This window comes from Tachyglossus aculeatus, chromosome 2 (genome assembly GCF_015852505.1).
Source record: "Tachyglossus aculeatus isolate mTacAcu1 chromosome 2, mTacAcu1.pri, whole genome shotgun sequence".
Classification (NCBI taxonomy): domain Eukaryota; kingdom Metazoa; phylum Chordata; class Mammalia; order Monotremata; family Tachyglossidae; genus Tachyglossus; species Tachyglossus aculeatus.
In genome coordinates this window covers 43076547-43099310 of record NC_052067.1, presented here as the reverse complement: position 1 = coordinate 43099310, position 22764 = coordinate 43076547, and the positions used below count along the sequence as shown (strand labels likewise).

At 44.9% G+C, this 22764-nt stretch overlaps 1 protein-coding gene across 14 annotated transcripts in view; it reads right to left on the bottom strand.

Annotated features, from left to right (window-relative positions):
* Positions 1–18259: 18259 nt before the first annotated feature.
* ARPP21 (cAMP regulated phosphoprotein 21) overlaps positions 18260–22764 on the bottom strand; it is a 177744-nt gene continuing 173239 nt past the window's right edge. For all 14 annotated transcript variants that reach the window (XM_038760093.1, XM_038760085.1, XM_038760098.1 and 11 more), the window contains 2 exons: positions 21506–21657; positions 18260–19064 (listed from right to left, as the gene is read on the bottom strand). In XM_038760093.1, coding sequence (XP_038616021.1) covers positions 18807–19064; positions 21506–21657 — 410 coding nt within the window. In that variant the 3' untranslated portion in view covers positions 18260–18806. The remainder of the gene's footprint in view (positions 19065–21505; positions 21658–22764) is intronic.

The following is a 22764-nucleotide window of genomic DNA, read 5'->3' as shown; positions in this document are numbered from 1 at the left end:
AGCCTTCACTTTAAGCCTTAGAGTCTCTCTTTGTCTCCAATAGCTTAATGGGGGCTGTAGATTATTTTGTGTGTCCATAATAGCCCTGTGATTCCTCTCTGATCATTCAATCGATGGTATTTACTGAGCATGGACTGTTTGCTGAGCTTTATATTAAAGGCTAGGGGTAGTACAATACAGCAGAGTTTTGTTTTTATTGGTATTTGTTAAGGGCTTACTATGTGCCAGGCACTGTACTAAGCATGTGGGAGAGTTGGTAGGCATGTTACCTGCCCACAATAAGCTTATGGTCTAGAGAGGAATGAAAGCCTTCTTAGAAGCTACAGAAGCAGTTTATAAAGCTGAATTGTACCTTTCCCCTTCTCCTGACTTGCCTGTCCCCACTCAAAGCAAAATTAAGGCTCCAGTGGGAACCAGGGCTGATGGATTTTGTTGGAGTTGCTAGGTGACCTATGATATCATTGTGTCATCCATCCATCAATCATATTTATTGAGCACTTATTGCGTGCAGAGCACTGTACTAAGCACTTGGGAGAGAACACTATAACAGACACATTCCCTATCCACAGTGAGCTTATGGTATAGATGAGAAACAGACATTAATATAAATAAATAAAATATGGTGCTGTGGGGCTGGGTAGGGGTGAATAAAGGGAGCATATCAGGGCCAAGCCAAAGGGAGTGGGAGACAAGAAAATCAATCAATCAGTCATATTTACTGAGCACTTACTGTGTGCAGAGCACTGTACTAAGCACCTGGGAAGTACAAGTTGGCAACATAATGAGGACTTAGGGAAGGCCTCTGGAGATGTACTGTCAATAAGGCTTTGAATAATAATAATGGCATTTATTAAGTGCTTACTATGTGCAAAGCACTGTTCTAAGCACTGGGGAGGTTACAAGGTGATCAGATTGTCCCACGGGGGGCTCACGGTCTTAATCCCCATTTTGCAGATGAGGTAACTGAGGCACAGAGAAGTCAAGTGACTTGCCCAAAGTCACACAACTGACAAGTGGTGGAGCTAGGATTTGAACTCATGACCTCTGACTCCAAAGCCTGTGTTCTTTCCACCGAGCCACGCTGCTTTGAAGAGGGGAAGAGTAACTGTCTGAGGGATACGAAGAGGGAGGGCATTCCAGGCCAGAGGCAGGATGTAGGTGGTGAGATAAATGAGGCTGTGGTACAGTGAGTAGATTGGCATTAGAAAGAATGTGGGCTGGGTTTTAGTAGGAGAGCAGCGAGGTGAGGTAGGAGGGGTCAAGGGGATTGAGTGCTTTAAAGCCGATGGTAAGGAGTTTCTTTTTGATGCAGTGGTGGGTGGGCAACCATTGGAGTTTTTTGAGGAGTGGACAAACATGGTTTGAACGTTTATATAGAAAAATGAGCTGGGTAGTAGAGTGAAGTATGGACTGCAGTGGGGAGAGACAGAAGGCAGGGAGGTCATCTAGGAGGCTGATGCAGTAATCAAGGCGGGATAAGACAAGTGCTTGAATCAACGAGGTAGCAGACTGGTAGTGGTGTCATGCTATGTATGCCATGTTTAGAGTCGCCCCCCTGACTTTGTCCTGATCTTGTCTCCAACATGAAGTCACTCCCCTGCCTGGTGTGGAGTGTGGATCCCCACTGGTGGAGGTCAAGCCCACCATGTGTGGATCCCCACTGGTGGAGGTCAAGCCCACCATGCTTTGCTTCTAATTCCCATACATCCCAGCAACTTGGTGCTCCCCGAGAATCTCCCAGAGCCTCCCGTCTCCCACATGGGGCTCACAGTCTTAATCCCCATTTTACAGATGAGGTAGTTGAGGCTCAGAGAAGGGCAATGATTTGCCCAATGTCACACAGGAAGTGGCAGAGCCACTAGCCCTTGCTGCTTCTCTATGCTCCTTACCCATTCATTCATTCATTCATTCAATCGTATTTATTGAGCACCTACTGTGTGCAGAGCACTGTACTAAGTGCTTGGGAAGTACAAGTTGGCAACATATAGAGACGGTTCCTACCCAACAGTGGGCTCACAGTTTAGAAGGGGATGCTACCCATCATCTTCTACACTCCCTCTGGACACATCCCCTGGGGGAGCTCCCTTCCCAAGTGACTCTGCAGGCCTATCAGCCTCTGGAAGTTTATTAGTAGTATTTATTGGGCACTTACTGTGTGTATTGCACTAGACTAAGCTCTTTGGAGAGAACAATACAGCAGTGTGGCATAATGGATAGAGCACAGGCCTGAGAGTCTGAAGGACCTGAGTTTTAATACTGGCTCCACTACTTGCCTGCTGTGAGACCTTGGACAAGTTACTTAACTTCTCTTTGCCTCATTTACCTCATCTATAAAATGGGGATTAAGATGGTAAGCCCCATGTGGGACAGGGATTGTGTCCAACCTGATTACCTCTATCTACCTCAGTGCTTAGAACAGGGCTTGGCACATAGTAAGTGCTTCACAAATACCATTATTATTTTTACTATGGGGAAGGAGTGTCCTGATTTCCATCTGACTCCTTCCCATCCTTCTCATGGCCCATTGGTCAACAGGTTTCCACCAGGTCGAACTGGGTTCAGAAAGAAAGCACAGACAGAGACTCCTCCTCTTTCTGTAGTACTGGTTGGTTAGATGTGATGAGCTCCTCTATTCTCATTCGTGCAGCATTGCTTGGGATTCACCAATCAACCAAAAATGCTTCCTTTTAGAGGGAAGGAACTTAATAATCTGCTTTGTCCCCTGGAGGTTCCTGTGAAGAATTCCATGACACCCTGTAATTAGTGTTCTTGTTGATTACAAACCACAAAAACACCTACACTGTGAGTCTCGCCCAACATTTTTCTTTTTAAGGATTTTCAGAATGTACCCACCAGACCAAGCCTTCTGGTGAACACGCATTACAGAGTAATTAAAATACGAACCGGGCTCGCAGCAAATTAATGAGAAAATAAGAACAGTGACCGCGAGCCTACTGAAACGCCACAAGGGAGGCAGGAGGGACAGTTTGTTTGAGCTACGGGTTTAATATTAGGTTTCATAAATGGCTCTCAATACTTATGGTGGTGCCACGTGAGTCAGAGTTCTCCTGAGGGAGACTGAATTTTCTAGGTCTCGTGGCTTTCCCTGACCTATCAGTGGAAATAAGGAGAGATTCCACAGCTCAGGGGAAGCTGTGTGCTCACGCCCCAGGAGATCCTAATTGTAAATCAAATGAGAATCAGGCCATTTCTGCCATTTTTTTTAAAGAATGGTATTTATTAAGCGCTTACTTTGTGCCAAGCACTATATTAAGCACTGGGGTAGATACAAGCTAATCAGGTTGGACACAGTCCCTGCCCCACATGGGACTCACAATTTTAATCCCCATTTTACAGATAATAATAATAATAATGATGGCATTTATTAAGCACTTACTATGTGCAAAGCACTGTTCTAAGCGCTGGAGAGGTTACAATTTAATCAGGTTGTCCCATGGGGGGCTCACAGTCTTAACCCCCATTTTACAGATGAGGTAACTGAGGCACAGAGAAGTGAAGTGACTTGACCAAAGTCACACAACTGACAATTGGCAGAGCTGGGGTTTGAACCCATGACCTCTGACTCCAAAGCCCGGGCTCTTTCCACTGAGCCATGCTGCCGAGTTAACTAAGGCACAGAGATGATGTTGTAAATGTTATTTGTTAAGTATTTATGTGTATATATCTATAATTCTGTTTATATTGATGCTATTGATGCCTGTCTACTTGTTTTGTTTTGTTGTTTTTCTCCCCCTTTCTAGACTGTGAGCCCAGTGTTGGGTAGGGATTGTCTCTATCTGTTGCCGAATTGTACTTTCCAAGCGCTTAGTACAGTGCGTGAACACAGTAAGCGCTCAATAAATACGATTGAATGAATGAATATGCCAGACACTATACTTAGTCCTGGGGTGGTAATCATAATAATAATAATGGCATTTATTAAGCACTTACCATGTGCTAAGCACTGTTCTCAGCACTGAGGAGGTTACAAGGTGATCAGATTGTCCCACGGGGGGCTCACAGTCTTAATCCCCATTTAACAGATGAGGTAACTGAGGCACAGAGAAGTGAAGTGACTTGCCCAAAGTCACACAGTGGACAATTGACTGAGCCGGGATTTGAACCAATGACCTCTGACTCCCAAGCCTGGGCTCTTTCCACAATCAGGTTGGACGCAGTCTGTCCCATATAGGGCTCAGACATTAGCACAAATAAATAAACTGTGGGCGTATATGTAAGTGCTGTGGTGCTGAGGGTGGGGTTGGCGAATAAAAGGAGCAAATCTAAGTGGTTCTTTGGGGACCTATTTGCTAGCCCTATTTTTTTGGTGGTGTGTGTGTGTGTATGTGTGGAAATCATGGAATCTGAATGCTACCCTCTTTTACCCAGTGGTGAAACCCTGAATCTGGACTCAGATACATCAGGTCTGGCTCCCTCTCCTCCAGTCACCTCCGTGTCCAGCACAGCTCTGATGGACCACTCAAGTCCTCTGGTTCCTATGCAAATCGTCCAGCACAGCTCTGATGGACCACTCAAGTCCTCTGTTTCCTATGCAAATCATCCCCCAAGAGCTCAAGGCTAGCGGAAGCTTCCATTTTGGAAGAAAAACCTGAGCGATCCTTAGGGTGTCCATTTATCCACTTTAATACCAGGAAGCACGTCCCTTGCCTGCTACCGGTCACGTTTATATCAATCAATAGTATTTACTGAGCTCTTACTAGGTGCAGAAGAGCTTGGATGTTTACAATGGAACAGAGTTGGAAGATGGACCACAGAGAGCTCACACTGGTCTGAACATTTTGAGCATTGAAACTCCTTCTGCGTCGACTCAAGGAGTTGAAGTCTGAGACAGGCTCTGATAAAGTGCGAGAGTTTATACAGACCTGGAAGAGGAATGCAGTGGCTTTAGAGGAATTGGAGTGTTCGGGGTGGGGAGACACGCTATTATTGTCCATCCTCCACCACATCAAACAGAAACTCCTCACCATTGTAAAGCACTCAATCACCTTGCCCCCTCCTACCTCATCTAGCTACACTCATTCATTCATTCAATCGTATTTATTGAGCGCTTACTGTGTGCAGAGCACTGTACTAAGCACTTGGGAAGTACAAGTTGGCAACATATAGAGCTGGTTCGTACCCAACAGCGGGCTTACAGTCTAGAAGGGGCCCGGGCTCTTTCCACTGAGCCACGCTGCTTCTCTATGTACATAGCGCTGTCATTTATTTATTAATAATTAATGTCTGTCTCCCCCCTCTAAACTGTAAGCTCACTGTGGGCAGGGACTGTGGCTGTTTATTGTTATATTGTACTCCCCCAAGCAATTAGTACAGTACTCTGCGCATAGTAAGGGCTCAATAAATATAATTGACTGACTGGATCAGTCGAAATTGGAAATTGGGGCATCTATACTACAGTGAGCTGCAAACCTGTCAAAATGCAGGTAGGCTTATGGTACTCTGGACTGTAAATTTGTTGTGGGAAGGGAACGTGTTCACTAATTCTGTTGTATTGCCCTCTCCCAAGTGTTTAGTGCTCTGCTTAGCAATCAATCAATCATATTTATTGAGTGATTAGTACAGTGCAGAGCTCTGTACTAAGCCCTTGGGAGTGTACAACATAACAATATGACAGATGCATTTCTTGACCACAAAAAGCTTACGGAGAGGGAGACAGACATTTATTCAAATAAATATATTAAGGATATGTATATAAGTGCTGTGGAGTTGGGTGTCAGGGGGTGGTAATAAAGGGAGCAAGTCAGGGTGATTTTAGCTTCAAGCCTCAGACTAATTGTGAATTTCCAGATGGTCAGCACCCTCCCCTTGGCCCTGATCTAATTGATTGCAGAAGCCCCCTCTTCAGCTGGACCCCAGGAGCCACTGTGCTTTTTTTCCCCACCCTTTTCGGGGGGGGAAGCAAGCATGGACACTCTGATCCTCATTAGAGATGACTGGTTTTTTTCTTTTCTTTTTTTATAGCATTTGTTAAGTGTTTACTATGCCACGCACTGTACTAAGCACTAGGGTGGATGCAGGCCAATCCGGTTGGACAAGATCCCTATCCTACATGGGGCTCACAGTCTTAAAACCCCTTCTACAGATGAGATAACTAAGGCACAGAGAAGTGACATGTCTTGCCCCCAATCACACAGCAGAAGAGCAGCAGAGTCAGGATTAGAACCCAGGTCCTTCTACCACCCAGGTCTGGCCTTTATCCACTAGGCCACATTGCTTCTCCTGAGCCTGCTTGAGTCCATCCACATGTCTCATCAGGTCTTGGGCTGGTATTTCCAGTGAGGGTGTCAGATAATGGGAACAAATAGCTTGCCTTCTCCAGGGGGAAAGCGTTAACCAAGTGAGGACATTGGGTATCATCTCCCCAGCTGTGACTAACTTCCTGTCTCTCGCTTTCCCCGGGAATCTGCGGAGCATTGAGTCAGGAAAAGAAATGCTATTCACCTTGATCTGTCTTGACAAATCAATTCAGAGTTGTGTTGGGGGAAGGGGAGGTGGGGAGAGAGAAGCAGCGAATTCTTAGAGATGCAGCTGTTTCCAGTATCGGAGACAAAATTAGTTCTAACATCCCCAGCTGCCCATCTTTTTCTGAGTTCTTTAAAAGTCTCTTGAATGGTTGCTGCAGACAACTTTATTTTTGTTACAACCACCCACAGGGATTAAAAAGGAAAAGAAAAAAGAAGTCACTCTCATCTTGAAAAGCCTGTTTTTCTAAGATGGCAGAGTTGATTTCCCTAGTTCCAGAAATATACCATCTGGGAATTTTAATCTTCTTCAGAGAAAATGAAAAGAGCCAGAAGATAGAGAAACAGCTGAGGAAAGTATAGGTTCTATGGGCTGATTCTTTTTTTTAATGGTATTTGTTAAGTGTTTACTATGTGCCAGACACTGTATTAAACGCTGGAGTGGATATGAGCTAAGTAGGTTGGACACAGTCCATTTCCCACATAGGGCTCACAGTCTTAATCCCTATTTTACAGATGAGGTAACTCTTTTCTTAGATACCTGCACACAGTAAGCGCTCAATAAATACGATTGATTGATTGGATTGGCCAACAACCTAAGAGGGCTCCCAGACTGAGCCCCCTTTTTCCTCTCCTCCTCCCCACCCCCTGCCCTACATCCTTCCCCTCCCCACAGCACTTGTATATATATTTATACAGATGTATTACTCTATTTTACCTGTACATATTTACCATTCTATTTATTTTGTTAATGATGTGCACATAGCTTTAATTCTATTTGTTCTGGCAATTTTGACACCTGTCTACATGTTTTTTTGTCTGTCTCCCCCTTCTAGACTGTGAGCCCATTGTTGGGTAGGGACCATCTCTATATGTTGCCAACTTGTACTTCCCAAGTACTTAGTACACAGTAAGCGCTCAATAAGTGTGATTGAATAAATAAATGAATGAATGAACCTAATAGCTTTTTATTAAAAAATGGAACCTGTTGAGCGTTTACTATGTGCCAAACACTGTTCTAAATGCTGGGATAGTGTGACCAGTCACACCCTGGCCAAGCTAAGGAGTTCAGGTCACTGAAGGGCTAAGCATTAACACTTCCCACAGCTCCCAGTGCTATGGACCCCGAAGGGGCTGGCTGGGGAATAAGACTGAACAATTAGGCCCAGAATGAAAAAATTGTGATGGGTCTTATCCCACGATCCCTTTTCACCCCAAATCTGGCCAATGAAAGGGAAGAAGATAGAGAAGTGGCAAGGAATACCTGAGGAGGGGTCTCCACACACTCTTGGTGGTAAGTTGTCCCCCTTCTAGACTGTGAGCCCGTTGTTGGGTAGGGACCATCTCTAAATGTTGCTGACCTGTACTTCCCAAGCGCTTAGTGCAGTGCTCTGCAAACAGTAAGCACTCAATAAATACGATTGAATGAATTAATAAGTTGGAACTCTGTCACACCGTTGTGGCAAGTTGCCTTTACCCAGATATTTAGGGACCCTCCCTCTGTCAGACCTTGTGTGGAGCCAAGAGGCAGATGGTACCCCCTCACTGGAGCTAGCAGGACTGAGTATTCTACAAATTTGACCTGGCCACTTGAAAGGAAGCTTGTTCGGGATGGTTTGCGAGGTAGCCCAAGGAGACAACTGATGTCTCCTTCCCAGTTTTACCAGCTGCTAAAAGTGGGGTACCATATTGACCGGTGTATTATTATCATAATTATTATTCATCATCGAGTCGTTTCCGATTTATAGCGACTCCATGGATATACTTTCTCCAGAACGTCCTGTCCTCTGCCATAATTCATAACCTTTCCAATGGTTCTTCTGTTATCATTGTTATGGTCTCTATCCATCTACCTGCCAGTCTGCCTCTTCCACGTTTTCCCTGGACTTTTGCTAGCATTAGTGTCTTCTCCAGAGAATTAGTCTCTTGATTATGTGTCCAAAATATGCTAACCTAAGTCAAGTCATCCGGCCTTCCAAAGACCGCTTTGGTTTAATTTGCTCTAAAATCCATTTGTTTGTCTTTCAGGCAATCCATGGTATTTGCAAAAGTCTTTTCCAACACCACATTTTGAAAGAATCGATGTTCTTTCTATTCTGTTTTTTCCCAGAATTTGGATCCATACATTGTCACTGAGTTGTCAAAGAGTTGACAATTTGTATTTCTGTGGCAATCACTACATTATCACATTTCATGACTTTTTCCAGGCTCTTCATAGCTAGTCTTCCTAACATTAATCCTCCGTGTATTCCTTGGCTACTATTTCCTTTATTATTGATTATTGACCAGTGTACTTATTGCTTGTTAGCCTAGGAATAGCTTTGCTTTGCTATTGATATCTTTGTGCTATCAACTCAATAATAATAATGATAATAATAATTGTGGTATTTGTTAAGCACTTACTTTGTGTTAGGCATTGTACTAGGCGCTGGGGTGGTTAGAAGTAAATCAGCTGGACACAGTCCCTGTCCCAATGGGGCTCACAGTCTCAATCCCCGTTTTATAGATGAGGTAACTGAGGTTCAGAGAATTAAAGTGACTTGCCCAAGGTCACACAGTAGACAAGCAGCAGAGCCAGGATTAGAATCCATGACCTTCTGACTCTCAGGCCTGGATAGAGCCCGGGCGTAGGAGTCGGAAGGATCTGGGTTTTAATCCCATCCCCACTACTTGTCTGCTATGTGATCTTGGGCAAGTCACTTTACTTCTCTGTTCCTCAGTTACCTCACTTGTAAAATGGGGATTAAGACTGTGAGCCCCTTGTGGGATAGGGGCTGTGTCCCTATCCTAGTGCTTAGAACAGTGCGTGACACATAGTAAGCACTTAACTCTCTAGACAGTGAGCTTGCTGTGGGCAGAGAATATGTCTGATGTTATATTGTACTCCCCTAAAGAACTTAGTACAGTGCTTTGCACATAGTAAGTGTTCAATAAATATGATTCATAATAATAACAAATACTGTTATTATTATTATTATTGTTATTGTTATTATGAAACATGATTGAAATATGCCAGCCAACATCTCATGGGAGAAGCTGCTATAGGATGCAGTCTTGCTACAAGCAGGAATATTTCCATTCTACAAAGACACGTTGTCTTTTTCGGTTCATTGTTTTTCAAAATTGAAACACTCTGACATGCAAGAGAACAACTAATCGCCTCAGGGTGAAACAAGGATGAAATGAAACCACTTTGGAGAGTTCCCTGATAAACCATAACTCGAGTCCAAGCTAGAGCCCAAAGGCACGAGGCAGGGGATAAAGAAGAATGTTGTTATTATTGCCTATGTTTATTACAGTGTGCATTACACTAAGCACTGGGGTGATTATAAGAAACCGGATTAAGATGGGGTCCCTGATCCACAAGGGGCACACAATCTAAAATGGGGACAGAAGGCCTATGAAACAATAAGAATAAAACCCAACAATAAAACTGAAACTACAAGGCCTGGAAGACAGGAGACCTAGGTTCTAATCCCAACTCTTCCATTTATGGGCTGTTTGACCTTGGGCAAGAGACTTATCTTCTCTGTGCCTCAGTTTCCTCATTCAATACCCCTTCTCCCTCCTACTTAGACTGTGAGTTCCTTGTGGGATAGGGGCTGTGTCTGACAATTATCTTGTGTCTGCTCCAGAGCTTAGTACAGTGCTTGGCAGAGAAAGTGGTTGACAAATAGACTAAAATCAATCTGTCCAGTATATCAATAATAAGATGCTGTATTGTGCTGTCCCAAGTTCATAGTACAGTGCTCTGCACACAGTAAGAGTTCAAAATATACTGTTTATTGGTTGATGTGTGACCAAAACAGTGTGCCATTTTATTTAATGGTATTTGTTAAGTGGTTACTCTGTGCCAGGCACTGTTCTAAGTGCTGGGGAGATACAAGGTAATCAGATTGAACACAGTCCCTGCCCCACATGGGGCTCACAGTCTTAATCCCCATTTTACAGATGAGGTAACTGAGGCTTAGAGAAGAGAAGTGATTTGACCTAGTTCACACTGCAGACAAGTGGTAGAGCTGAGATTAGAACCTAGGTCCTTCTGACCCCCAAGCTCATGCTTCACTAGGCCATGCTGCTTTTGCTGTGTGCTCCCAAGCGCCTAGTAGAGTGCATCCAGTACAGTGGTCTGCATTCAATCATATTTATTGAGCACTTACTGCACACAGAGCACTGTACTATGCACTTGGGAGAGAAGCAGCGTGGCTCAGTGGAAAGAGCACGGGTTTAGGAGTCAGAGGTCATGGGTTCAAATCCCGGCTCCCTCAACTGTCAGCTGTGTGACTTTGGACCTCAGTTCCCTCATCTGTAAAATGGGGATTAAGACTGTGAGCCCCACGTGGGACAACCTGATCACCTTGTAACCCCCAGAGCTTAGAACAGTGCTTTGCACATAGTATGCACTTAAAAAATACCATCATTATTATGATTATTACAATGCAACAATAAACAGAGACATTCCCCACTTCACAGTGTGCTTCCCCCCTTTGAAGGGGGGAAGAGTAATTGTCTGCCAGATTTGAGGAAGGAGGGTGTTACAGGCCAGAAGCAAGACTTAGGCTAGAGTTTGGCGGTGAGATAAACTTCTCACTATGTCTTGATCCCTTCTATCTCACTACCAGCCCCTCACCCATGTCCCTCTGGCCTGGAACGCCCTCCCTCCCCAAATCTGACAGATGATTACCCTCCCCACCTTGAAAGCCTTATTGAAGGCACATCTCCTCCAAGAGACCTTCCCTAACTAAGCATCCCCTTTCCTCTCCTCCCACTCCCTTCTGCATTGCCCTGACTTGCTCCCTTTGTTCTTCCCCACCCCTCCCAGCCCCACAGCATTTGTGTGCCTATCTGTAATTTATTTATTTATATTAATGTCTCTTTCCTCACCCCACCCAGATTGTAAGCTCACTGTGGGCAGAGAATGTGTCTGTTTATAGTAATAATAATAATAATGGCATTTATTAAGTTGCTTACTATGCGCAAAACACTGTTCTAAGCGCTGGGGAGGTTACAAGGTGATCAGGTTGTCCCACAGGGGGCTCACAGTCTTAATCCCCATTTTACAGATGAGAGAACTGAGGCACAAAGAAGTGAAGTGACTTGCCCAAAGTCACACAGCTGACAAGTGGTGGAGCAGAGATTCAAACCCATGACCTCTGACTCCAAAGCCCGTGCTCTTTCCACTGAGCCACACTGTTTCTGTGTTTATGGTTGTACTGTACTCTCCCAAGAGCTTAGTATAGTGCTCTGCACACAGTAAGCACTCAATTAATAGGACTGAATGCTTGAATAAGATCGATGTGATTGAGGCACAGTAAGAAGGTTGGCGTTAGAGGAGCAAAGCGTGTGGGCTGGGTTGTAGTAGGAGAGTAGCTAGGTGAGATTGGAGGGAGGAGGGTGGTAGAGTGTTTTAAAGCCAGTGGTGAGGAGTTTTTATTTGATGTGGAGGTGGATAGGTCACCACTGGAGTATTTTGAGGAATGGGGAAACATGCCCTCATTTTGTAGAAAAATGATCCGGGCGGCAGAGTGAAGTATGGATTGGAGTGGGGAGAGCCAGGAGGCTGGGAAGTCGGCAAGGAGGCTGATGCAGTTTTCCAGGTGAGGTAGGATGAATGATTGTATTGACATGGTAGCAGTTTGGATGGAGAGGAAAGGGTGGATTTTAACATTGTTGTGAAAGTGGGATCAGCAGGATTTGGTGATGGATTGACTATGTTGGTTGAATGAGAAAGAGGAGTCATGGATGATGCCAAAGTTATGGGCTTGTGAGACAGGAAGGATGGTGATGCCATCTACAGTGTTGAGAAAGTCAGGTGAGGACAGGGTTTGGGTGGGAAGATAAGGAGTTATGTTTTGAACATGTCAAGCTTGAGGTGAAGGGAGGACATCCAAGTAGAGATGTCTTGAAGACAGGAGGAAATGTGAGACTGTAGAGAGGGAGAGAGATCAGAGATTGTGTGCCAACACAGCTCCCTGCATCTCCCAAGAGCTTAGTACAGTGCTCTGCACACAGTCAGCTCTCAATAAATACGACTGAAAGAATGAATGAAAGTAGGACCATAGTACAGCACTGTCCAGACTTAGAATTGCATACACTTAGTATGCTTATCTGCACCCAAGGAGAGCTCAACAAATATTAAGAATGAATTAACAAACAAACATTTCACCTCAGCTCATCGTGGGCAGGGAATATGTCTACCAACTCTATGTTGCATGCTCCCAATAACTTAGTACAGTGCTCTGTACACAGTAAGCGCTCAATAAATACGATTGAATGAATGAATGGTATTTTTTAAGCACTTACTATATGCCAGGTACTGTACTAAGCACCGGGGTGGATACGAGTTTATTGGATTGGTCACAGTCTGTGTCCCACATAGGGCTCATAGGGCTTAATCCCCATTTTACAGATGAGGAAACTGAGGCACAGAGAAGTTAAGTGGCTTGCCCAAGGTCACACAGAAGACAAGTGGTGGAGCCATGATGAGAGCCCAGTTCTCTAACTCCGAGGCCCATGCCCATTCCCCTACTTCATGCCTAGAATGAGAAGCAGTGTGGCCTAGTGGAAAGCTAATGGACCTAGGAATCAGAGGACTTGAGTTCTCATTTTGGCTTTGTCCATTTCTTGCTGTGTGACTTTGGGCAAATCACTTAACTTGTCTGAGCCTCATTTTCCTCACCTGTAAAATGGGCATAAAATACCTGTTTCAACCACATAGTCTGTGAGCTCCATGTGGGACAGGGACTGTGTCTGATCTGATTATCCTGTAATCAGTCAATCCTATTAACTGAGCACTTACTGTGTGCAGAGCACTGTCCTAAGCACTTGAGAGAGTACAATAGAATGATATAATACACACATCCCCTGCCCACAGTGAGTTTACAATCTACAGTAAGTCTTACAGTCTTGTATCTACCTCTGTGCTTAGTGCAGTGGTTGGCAAATTGTAAGTACATAGCTAATTCCACAGTTATTATAATTGACATTCTAGGTTGAGGTGGGGAGGAATTGGAAGTACAGTAGAGCACACGATCTTTATATCTTTAGTTTCCTGAAGATTGAGGCCATCAGGTATGCTTCTCCATGGTGCTGGTAAATGCAGGCAGCAAATTTAGTGGGCAGAAATTTCTCTGCGCCTGAAGAATTTTGAACTTAGCATGGCCTAGAGGATAGAGCACGTGGCTGGGAATCAGAAAGACCTAGGTTCTAATGCCTTCTCAGCCTTCACCACCCTCCTGTCCCTCTCCCACAGCTATGGTGAGCTCCTCTGGTCTGAAGGGTTGCTGAGGGTCATATTTGGACAGCAAGTCCTGCTCGGCTCAACTCAGGCGGAAAAAGCAGTTCACAAAACCAAAACACAAGCTGAGGTGCATAGCGAAAGACCATCGGCTGCTTTTAGATTCCCAAGGCCAAAATACCTGAGCAGTTCTACCTTTAAACAATTCTTTTAATAGTTCTCCCTGTCTTCTCCCTCAGGAAATTATTCCATCGTATAATTGTCCTCACGGAAAGATAGATTTGCCTAATGTCCAATCTAACTGGCCTCTTTTCCAGTCTCAGCTCATTGCTCCCTATTATATTACTGTTAAGCCTTTAAGATTTTCCTCCCTTGCTTTTGAAGAGAGGGAAATTGGCTAACCGATCTTTTCATTTGAAAACTGGGGCTTAGTTTTGCCAGCACATTTTAAGACGTGTTAAAATGAGGTGTTCTCTGCTCAGGAAAACTTCACCTTTAGTGGTCTTCAAGAGTGAGGAATCTCTCATTTTTTTCTTTTTGGAATGGTATTGGTTAATAATAATAATAATAATAATGGCATTTATTAAGTGCTTACTATGTGCAAAACACTGTTCTAAGCATTGGGGAGGTTACAAGGTGATCAGGGTGTCCCACAGGGGGCTCATAGTCTTAATCCCCATTTTACATTATGAGGGAACTGAGGCCCAGAGAAGTGAAGTGACTGGCCCAAAGTCACACAGCTGACAATTGGCGGAGCCAGGATTTGAACCCATGGCCTCTGACTCCAAAGCCCATGCTCTTTCCACTGAGCCAAGTGCTTACTATCTGCCGGGCACTGTTTCCAGAACAAATCTTCCAATGAAACTACCATTTTCCCAAGGATCTCAAAGTCCTTGAAGGAAAAATATGAAACTTTCTATATTTCTTCTCTCTGTAGAGCTCCATACAATCTGTAACTGGCACCTATAGGGGAAGGTATGGAGGTTTCAATAGGGGAGGGAGTGGGTCAGACAGTAGAGGAGTAGCGGGGTCTAGTGGAAAGATCACAGACTTAGGAGTCAGAGGACCGGGGTTCTAATTCTGGCTCTTCCTCTTGCCTCCTGTATGATCTTGGGCAAGTCACTTGGCTTCTCTATGGCTCAGTCACCTCATCTGTAAAATAATAAATGAGGGCATTTGTTAAGCGCTTACTATGTGCAAAGCGCTGTTCTAAGCTCTGAGGGGGATACAAGGTAATTAGGTTGTCCCACATGGGGCTCACAGTCTTAATCCCCATTCTACAGACGAGGCAACTGAGGCACAGAGAAGTGAAGTGAGTTGCCCGAAGTCACACAGCTGACCAGTGGTGGAGTCGGGATTAGAACCCATGACCTCTGACTCCCAAGCCCGGGCTCTTTCCACTGAGCCACGCTGCTTCTCTGGATTCAATATCTGGTCTCCCTCCTACTTAGAACGTGAGCCCCATGTGGGACAAGGAACTATGTTCGATCCGGTTATCCTGTACATCTTACCATGGTGTTTGGTACGTAGTAAATGCTTACCAAATATCATTATTGTTATTGTATGGAGGATTCAGGGGGTGCTGTGGGTTCTATAGTGAAGGGTATGGCCAGAGCTTAGAACAGTGCTTGGCATATAATAAGCACTTAATTGCCATAATCATTATTTTCATTCATTCATTCGATCGTATTTACTGAGTGCTTACTGTGTGCAAAGGAGTTCTATGGTAGAGGATCTTTTAGCTGTTCCCAATAGGTTGGGGGGAGAGACCGGAAGCCCAGAGAGGCCAAATTCCAGCATAGCATAGTGGATAGAGCACAGATCTGGGAGTAAGAAGGACCTGGGTTCTAGTCTCAGCTCCCCCAACTTATCTGCTGTGTGACCTTGGACAAGCCACTTCCCTTCTCTGTGCCTCACCTGTAAAATGGAGAATAAGCCTGTGATCCCCATGTGGGACAGGGACTGTGTCCAACTTGACCAGCTTGTATCTACCCCAGCGCTTAGTACAATGCCCAGCACTGTAGAGAAGCAGCATGGCTCAGTGGAAAGAGCCCGGGCTTGGGAGTCAGAGGTCATGGGTTCTAATCCCGGTTCCCCCACATGTCTGCTGTGTGGCCTTGGGAAAGTCACTTCACTTCTCTGGGCCTCAGTTCCCTCATCTGGAAAATGGGGATAAAGACTGTGAGCCCCTTGTGGGACAACCTGATCACCTTGTATCCCCCCCAGCGCTTAGAACAGTGCTTTGCACATAGTAAGCACTTAACAAATGCCATTATTATTATTAGCACATAGTAAGTGCTTAACAAGTGGTGTAAAAAAAATTCCAGGTTGCCTAAGGGAGACAGTGATATTTTTTAGGACTCCCTTTTGTGCTTAGCCATAACCTCTCTGGGAAATGCTCTCATGGATTCTTCAACTAGAGATGATGAGGATAAACTGTTTGTTGACTGACAAGGGTGGGCAGCCAGCTAACGAAGCTATCAATCCCTAGCCCCTTCCAGGTCACGTGATAAGCCACATGTGCAGGTTGGGAAGCCTTTTAGATAATGAGTCCAATTTAGGATGGGCAGCATGTCTAATCCGATTGTATTGTGTTGATCCTAGTGCTTGCTATAATAATAATAATGAGAATAATAATAATAATAATGATGGTATTTGTTAAGCACTTACTATGTGCAAAGCACTGTTCTAAGCTCTGGGGAGGTTACAAGGTGATCAGGTTGTCCCACGGGGGACTCACAGTCTTAATCCTCATTTTACAGATGAGCTAACTGAGGCCCAGAGAAGTGAAGTGACTTGCCCAAGGTCACACAGCTGACAATCAGCAGAGCTGGGATTTGAACCCATGACCTCTGACTCCAAAGCCCATGCTCTTTCCACTGAGCCATGCTGCTTCTGCACTGCACTGCACTTTCTGTACTGCACAGCACACAGAAAGCACCTAACGAACAGTACAGTGATCGTTATTAATCTATTTAGTGGATGGAGCACAGGCCCGGGAGTCAGAAAGACCTTGGTTCTAATCCCAGCTCTCATACTTATCTGCTGTGGGACCTTGGGCAAGTCACTTTACTTCTCTGTGCCTCAGTCACCTCAGCTGTAAAATGGGGATTGGGAGTCTCATGTGGGACAGAGACTGTGTCCAACCTGATTATCGTGCATCTACCCCAGTGCCTGGCAGGTAGGAAGTCCTTAACAAATGTAATTTTTTTAAAAAAAGGGTGGGGGAGTGGTTTCTATGTGGATTCGGGCTGCTAATCTCAGGACGGGGGTGGCAGGGTGGTCCCGACTGACCCCCTCCACCTTGAGGAAGACTCCTGGGCTTCATTTAAGGGGTGGTGGCAGTGATAGGGGTGCAGAGCTTTGGGGGTACATTAGGCTGAGTTACCAAATCGCTAGTTTCGGAAAGGAAAGAACCAGAAGTCTAAGGTGCAGTGAGTAACCTGCACACAGTAAGCACTTAATAAAAAAAAATAATAGTAATGATGATGGTATTTGTTAAGTGCTGAGTTTGTGCCAGGCACTGTACTGAGCACTGGGATGGTTAGAAGCAAATCAAGTTGGACACAGTCCCTGTCCCATATGGGGCTCACAGTCTCAATCCCCATTTCACAGATGAGGTAAATGAAGCACAGAGAAGTGAAGTGACCTGTCCCAGGTCACACAGCAGACAGGTGGCGGAGTCGGGATTAAAACCCACGACCTTCCGATTCCCAGGCCTGTGCTCTATCCACTAGGCCATGCTGCGTCTCTTAAATACTAATACTATTATTCTACGGCCTGGCTGGAGCAAAGACAGGTCTGGAAACTCTCAGTTTTGAACAGCCAACTCCTTGAACTGCACTAGCTAGGCACGAATAAGACCTAGGTTGCAATGCAAAATTACCCAGCGGCAATGGTAATGAAGGCAATTAGCAACCGATAGGAGCAAATGGGATGCTCTTCGGTGAACTAATTCACTACCAGGAAACAGCTCATTAACAAACTTATGTGGTCCTCCCTCTCTCTCTACCCTCCAGACACAACCTCCTCAGACCCTGGGGAAAGCACAAAACGCAATATAAGACTGGAGCATCCATCCGGTTTGGGAGTGATCCTTCAGAGCCGGCAGGAATGGAAGACGTTTTGGGGGCATCGGATTCCAGTTGGAATTACGTCGACAGGCAACTTTCAGAGGATTTTGCGGAGGGAGAGGAAGGGACGAGAGGATGGAGTATAGAATTCACTGACACTCAAACGTTAAAGGTGGGTAGGTGGTAGACTTGTTAAGCACTTACTATGCACAGAGCACTGTATTAAGCGCTTGGAAGCGCTTATTAATCAACAAAATTATCAGACATGTCCCCTGCCCCTAACAAGATTGCTGTCTAGAGGGCTGCCAAGGTCGAGAGGAAGTGTCACTGTTTCCCAGCAAGCTCCTCCAGAATGTAAACTCATCTGCAGACTGTAAGTATGTTGCGCTCAATGTGACCATCCAATTAGATGGGAGAGAGAGCATGAGACAAGGGCATTTAAGAGAGAGAAGAGAGCAAACAAGGGGTAGAAACATGACCTTCCTCCATAAGGTCAAATAGTTTTATTTTGATTAGACACTACAATACAGTATATATCCATAAAAAACTCTATAGTGTATATAAATTATTCCTTCAATTCAGCATTTCTTTTTCATTTTTTCCATTACAGCTTTGGTACCATGAGGTTTTATTATATAATTTTTTTTAAATACTTTAGCTTCACAAACTCAACACAAAGTACAAAACTAATCCAAATCAGGGATATTACAATCTACACAGTGGCGTTCAGTGGTAGGAAAAAATCTTACCTTGATGAATCCATGTCACTAGCTAAGCTATAAAGGCATATCTAGCGGACATGACGAGATTATGCACCATTAACCAGCAAACGTTTGATTTATTATTAGTTTTTTTTTTTTTTTACAGATATCAGCAGCAATCATTTGAGCATTGTGAATCCTTACATCCTCAACTGATTCTGTCACACTCCTCCTTTCCACCTGGAGGGATTTGGGTAACGCGTCCTCATCAACGCAGAGTCACCCACCCGGGTTTTCACGCTCCTCCCGGCTGTTAATATTTGACCTGCCACCCGGGATTACTCATACTGGCGCAGTTTGTCCGACAGTTGGCAGAGATGACCGGAATGCTACCCGCGGGGCAGTGGGGACCCATTAGCCGCACGTTGTTCTGCGAGGCCGGAGATATGACGCTGCAGAAGACGGGCATCCCTGTGGTAGACAGCGTGCCCTGACCTGACTGGTTGGGAAGCAGGATCTGTTGTTGGTATGACTGTTGCGGCAATCCTTGAGAACTCTGGGTCATTGGCACCTGAGGAAATCAATCCATCAGTCAGTCAGTCCATCATATTTATTGAGCACTTCCTGTGGATGGAGCACTGTACTAAGCACTTGGGAGAGTATGCTACAACAATAAATGGACGCATTCCCTGCCCATGGCTAGCTTACGGTCTAGAGGAGACTGGAGAAGCAGCATGGCCTAGTGGATAGAGCGCGTCTCTGGGAGTCAGAAGGACCTGCGTTCTAAACCTGGCTCTGCCACTTGTCCACTGGGTGATCTTGGGCAAGTCACATTCACTCTCTGTGCCTCAGTTACTTAATCTCTAAAATGGGAATTAAGACTGCGCACCCACGGTGGGACAAGGGGCTGTGTCTGACCCAATTATCTTGTATCTACCCCTGTGCTTAATACAGTGCCTGGCACATAGTAAGCACTTAACACATACCTCAATTGTTATCCAGCAGACATGACGGAATTGTACACCATTAACCAGCAAACATTTGATTTGTTATTAATTTTTATTACTGGGAATATTGACTGGAATTCTGGAAGCCGCAAAATAGTGACTGTGGAATCTGTTGAGTGCTTACTAGGGCTCGGACACTGTGCTAAGCTCAAGATCACTGGAATGGACACAGGGGGCTTACAGTTTTAAGGGAAGAAAAAACAGATGCTTAATTCCTATTTTACAGATGAGGAAACTGAGACATTCCTGGTTCTGTGTGAGCCAGGTGCTGCGGGCAGATCACTCGACTAAATGCCAAGCGCCATCCATTAATTTCCTGTTGAGGAAAAAAGGCCCAGTGCTAGAATAGCTGGAAGTGGAAAAAGTCCATGAGCAGTACACTGTAAACTCTATTCTTCTTATTATTATTATCATTCTATTTGTTAAGTGCTTACTATGTGCCAAGCACTGTTCTAAGTGCTAGGGTAGGTAAAATAATAATAAAAATGATGGTATTTATTAAGCACTTACTATGGGCCAAGCACTGTTCTAAGTGCTGGGGTAGATGCAAGGTAATCAGGATTTGCCATATGGGGCTCACAGTCTTAATCCCCATTTTACAGATAAGGTAACTGAGGCACAGAGAAGTTAAGTGACTTGTCCAAGGTCACACAGCAGACAAATGGTGGAGCTGGAATTAGAACCCACGTCCTCTGACTCCCAAGTCCGTGCTCTTGCCCCTATAAGATAATCACATCAGACATGGTCCCTGTCCCTCATGGGGCTCACAGTCTAAGTAGGAGGGAGCATCTAAGTAGAAGTGAGAACGGTCATTGAATCCCCATTTTACAGAACAGAGGCACAGAGAAGTGAAGCTAGTTTCCCAAAGTCACACAGCAGGCAGGTGGTGGACCCAGGATTAAGACTCAGATCTTCTGATTCCTAGGATGCACTTCTCCCCGAGGGTAATAATCATATCTACCAACTTGGTTGTACGATTCCAAAAACTTAGTACAGTGCTCTGCACACAGTAACAACTCAAGACACACTATAGATTGATATACTGGTTGATTGATTGAAGGGAACCCTTAACAATCCCATCCTTGATAGGCTGGAGAAGCAGACTTCTCCACCTCTCCCTGTGACCTTAGGGCTAATACTCTCACAGTTCACACTCATGAATAACGGTAATTAACATTTGCAATTGGTGGTATCTTTTTTCTCTTCATGGTCGCTTATTTATTCTCCCAGTCCTCCCCTGCAGCAGGCAGGCAGGGACTTGGCATCTCCGAAATATCGAGGGAGCTGAGGAGATGTGAATGTATTCCTTCAGATCTTTTCTCATCCTGGAGCAAATAAATATTCTGAAAGAGGCAGCATAGCCTTGTATAGGCCGCATAGCATAGATCTAAGAGTCAGGAGGCCTGGGTTCTAATCCCAGATTTGCCGCTGATAATAACAATAATTGTGGTAATTGTGAAGCACTTACTGTGTGTCAAGCAGTGCACTAAGCACTGGGGATAGATACAACTTAATCAGGTGGGACACAGTCCCTATCTCACATGGACTCTCGGTCTAAGTAGGAGGGAGAACAGGTGTTGAATCCCCATTTTACAGATAAGGAAACTGAGGCACAGAGAAGTGAAATGACTTCCCCAAAGTCACACAGCAGGCAGGGGAGGAGCTGGGATTAGAACCCAGGTCCTCTGACTCCTAGGCCCCTGCTCTTTCCACTAGGTCACGTTGCTTCTTGCCAGTATTCTGCCATGTGGCCTTGGGCAAGTCACAAAACCTCTCTTTGCCTCAGTTTTCACATCTTAAAACTGACAATAAAAAACTTACTGCCCCTACCTCTTAGATTGTAAACCCCATGTGGGAAAGGAACTCTACCTTATCTCCCAACCCAATTACTTAGCATCTAGTAAGCATGCCATAAATAGCATAACCCACTAATTCTACCTCAGAGAATGGAACTCTGCTCTCTTCGCAAAAACAAACAAAAAAAAGCAATTCCGCAGATCAATACCTGATAAGAAGACATGGTTGGATACTGGACCATCATGCCTTGCACCTGATTTCCCTGTTGATTATTCATCAGGTTCTGAGTCTGAGGAGGCTGTTGCATGCTGATCAGGCCTTGGAATCCTTGTTGCTGACTGGACAAGACAGGCTGATAACCTAGAAGAAAATCACCACCGGTTAACTGTCAGGTAGGACACCGTCCGTGTACTAACCCACAACTCTGGAACACCTCCACAGTTCGCTTCCTTTACTCCTGTGGATGAGCCTCAGAGCACTGTTGGAGGAAATCTAGATATCAGGCCGATTTTGTCCATTTAAACTTTATCCTTGCATGCTTTAAGTTTGCCCTCTCCTCAGCCTGGCAAAATTATTTCTCCGTCCTTATTGACATTATTATTGATGTACTGGCTAGATGGATTTTAGTCTTTTTTTTAAAAAAAGGAGTGTGGCTCAGTGGAAAAAGCACAGGCTTGGGAGTCAGAGGTTGTGGGTTCTAATCCCGGCTCCTCCCTTGCCTGCTGTGTGACCTTGGGCAAGTCACATCATTTCTCTGGGCTCCAGTTACTTCATCTGTAAAATGAGGATCAAGACTGTGAGTCCCATGTGGGACAACCTGATTATCTACCCCAGTGGTTAGAACAGTGCTTGGCACATTGTAAATGCTTAACAAATACCATCATCATCATCATCAAATTGTACTAATAGTGGTATTTGATAACCACTCACTCTGCCAAGCACTGTACTCAGCTCTGGAGCAGATACAAGATAATCAGGTCAAACACAACCCCATCCCACCTGGAGCTCACAGTCTAAGTAGGAGGGAGAAGGGGTATTGAATGAGGAAACTGAGGCACAGAGAGGTTAAGTCACTTGCCCAAGGCCACACAGCAGGCAAATGGAGGACTTGGAATTAAAACCCAGATTTCTTGCCTCCCAAGTCCGTGCTCTTTCCATTAGGCCACACCACTTCTCTATTGTATTATTAGTCTGATTTTGGGATTTTATTCTCATTGTTTCGTGGGTCTGCCCTCCCCATTGTCGATTGGGAACTCCTTGTGGATCAGGGACCCTGTCTCAGTCCGGTTTCTTATAATCGCCCCAGTGCTTAGTGTGATGTCTTGTTCCATGCTTCCCGGAGGAAGGACTGAAAATTTACTCCATTAACCCGGTAGGGATGCTGGCTGTGTTTCAAACTTCTGCCCCAGAAACTGCAGTCCTAAACTTGGCCATCTCTCTCCCCTGGGCACGGGAGACACCAGGAAA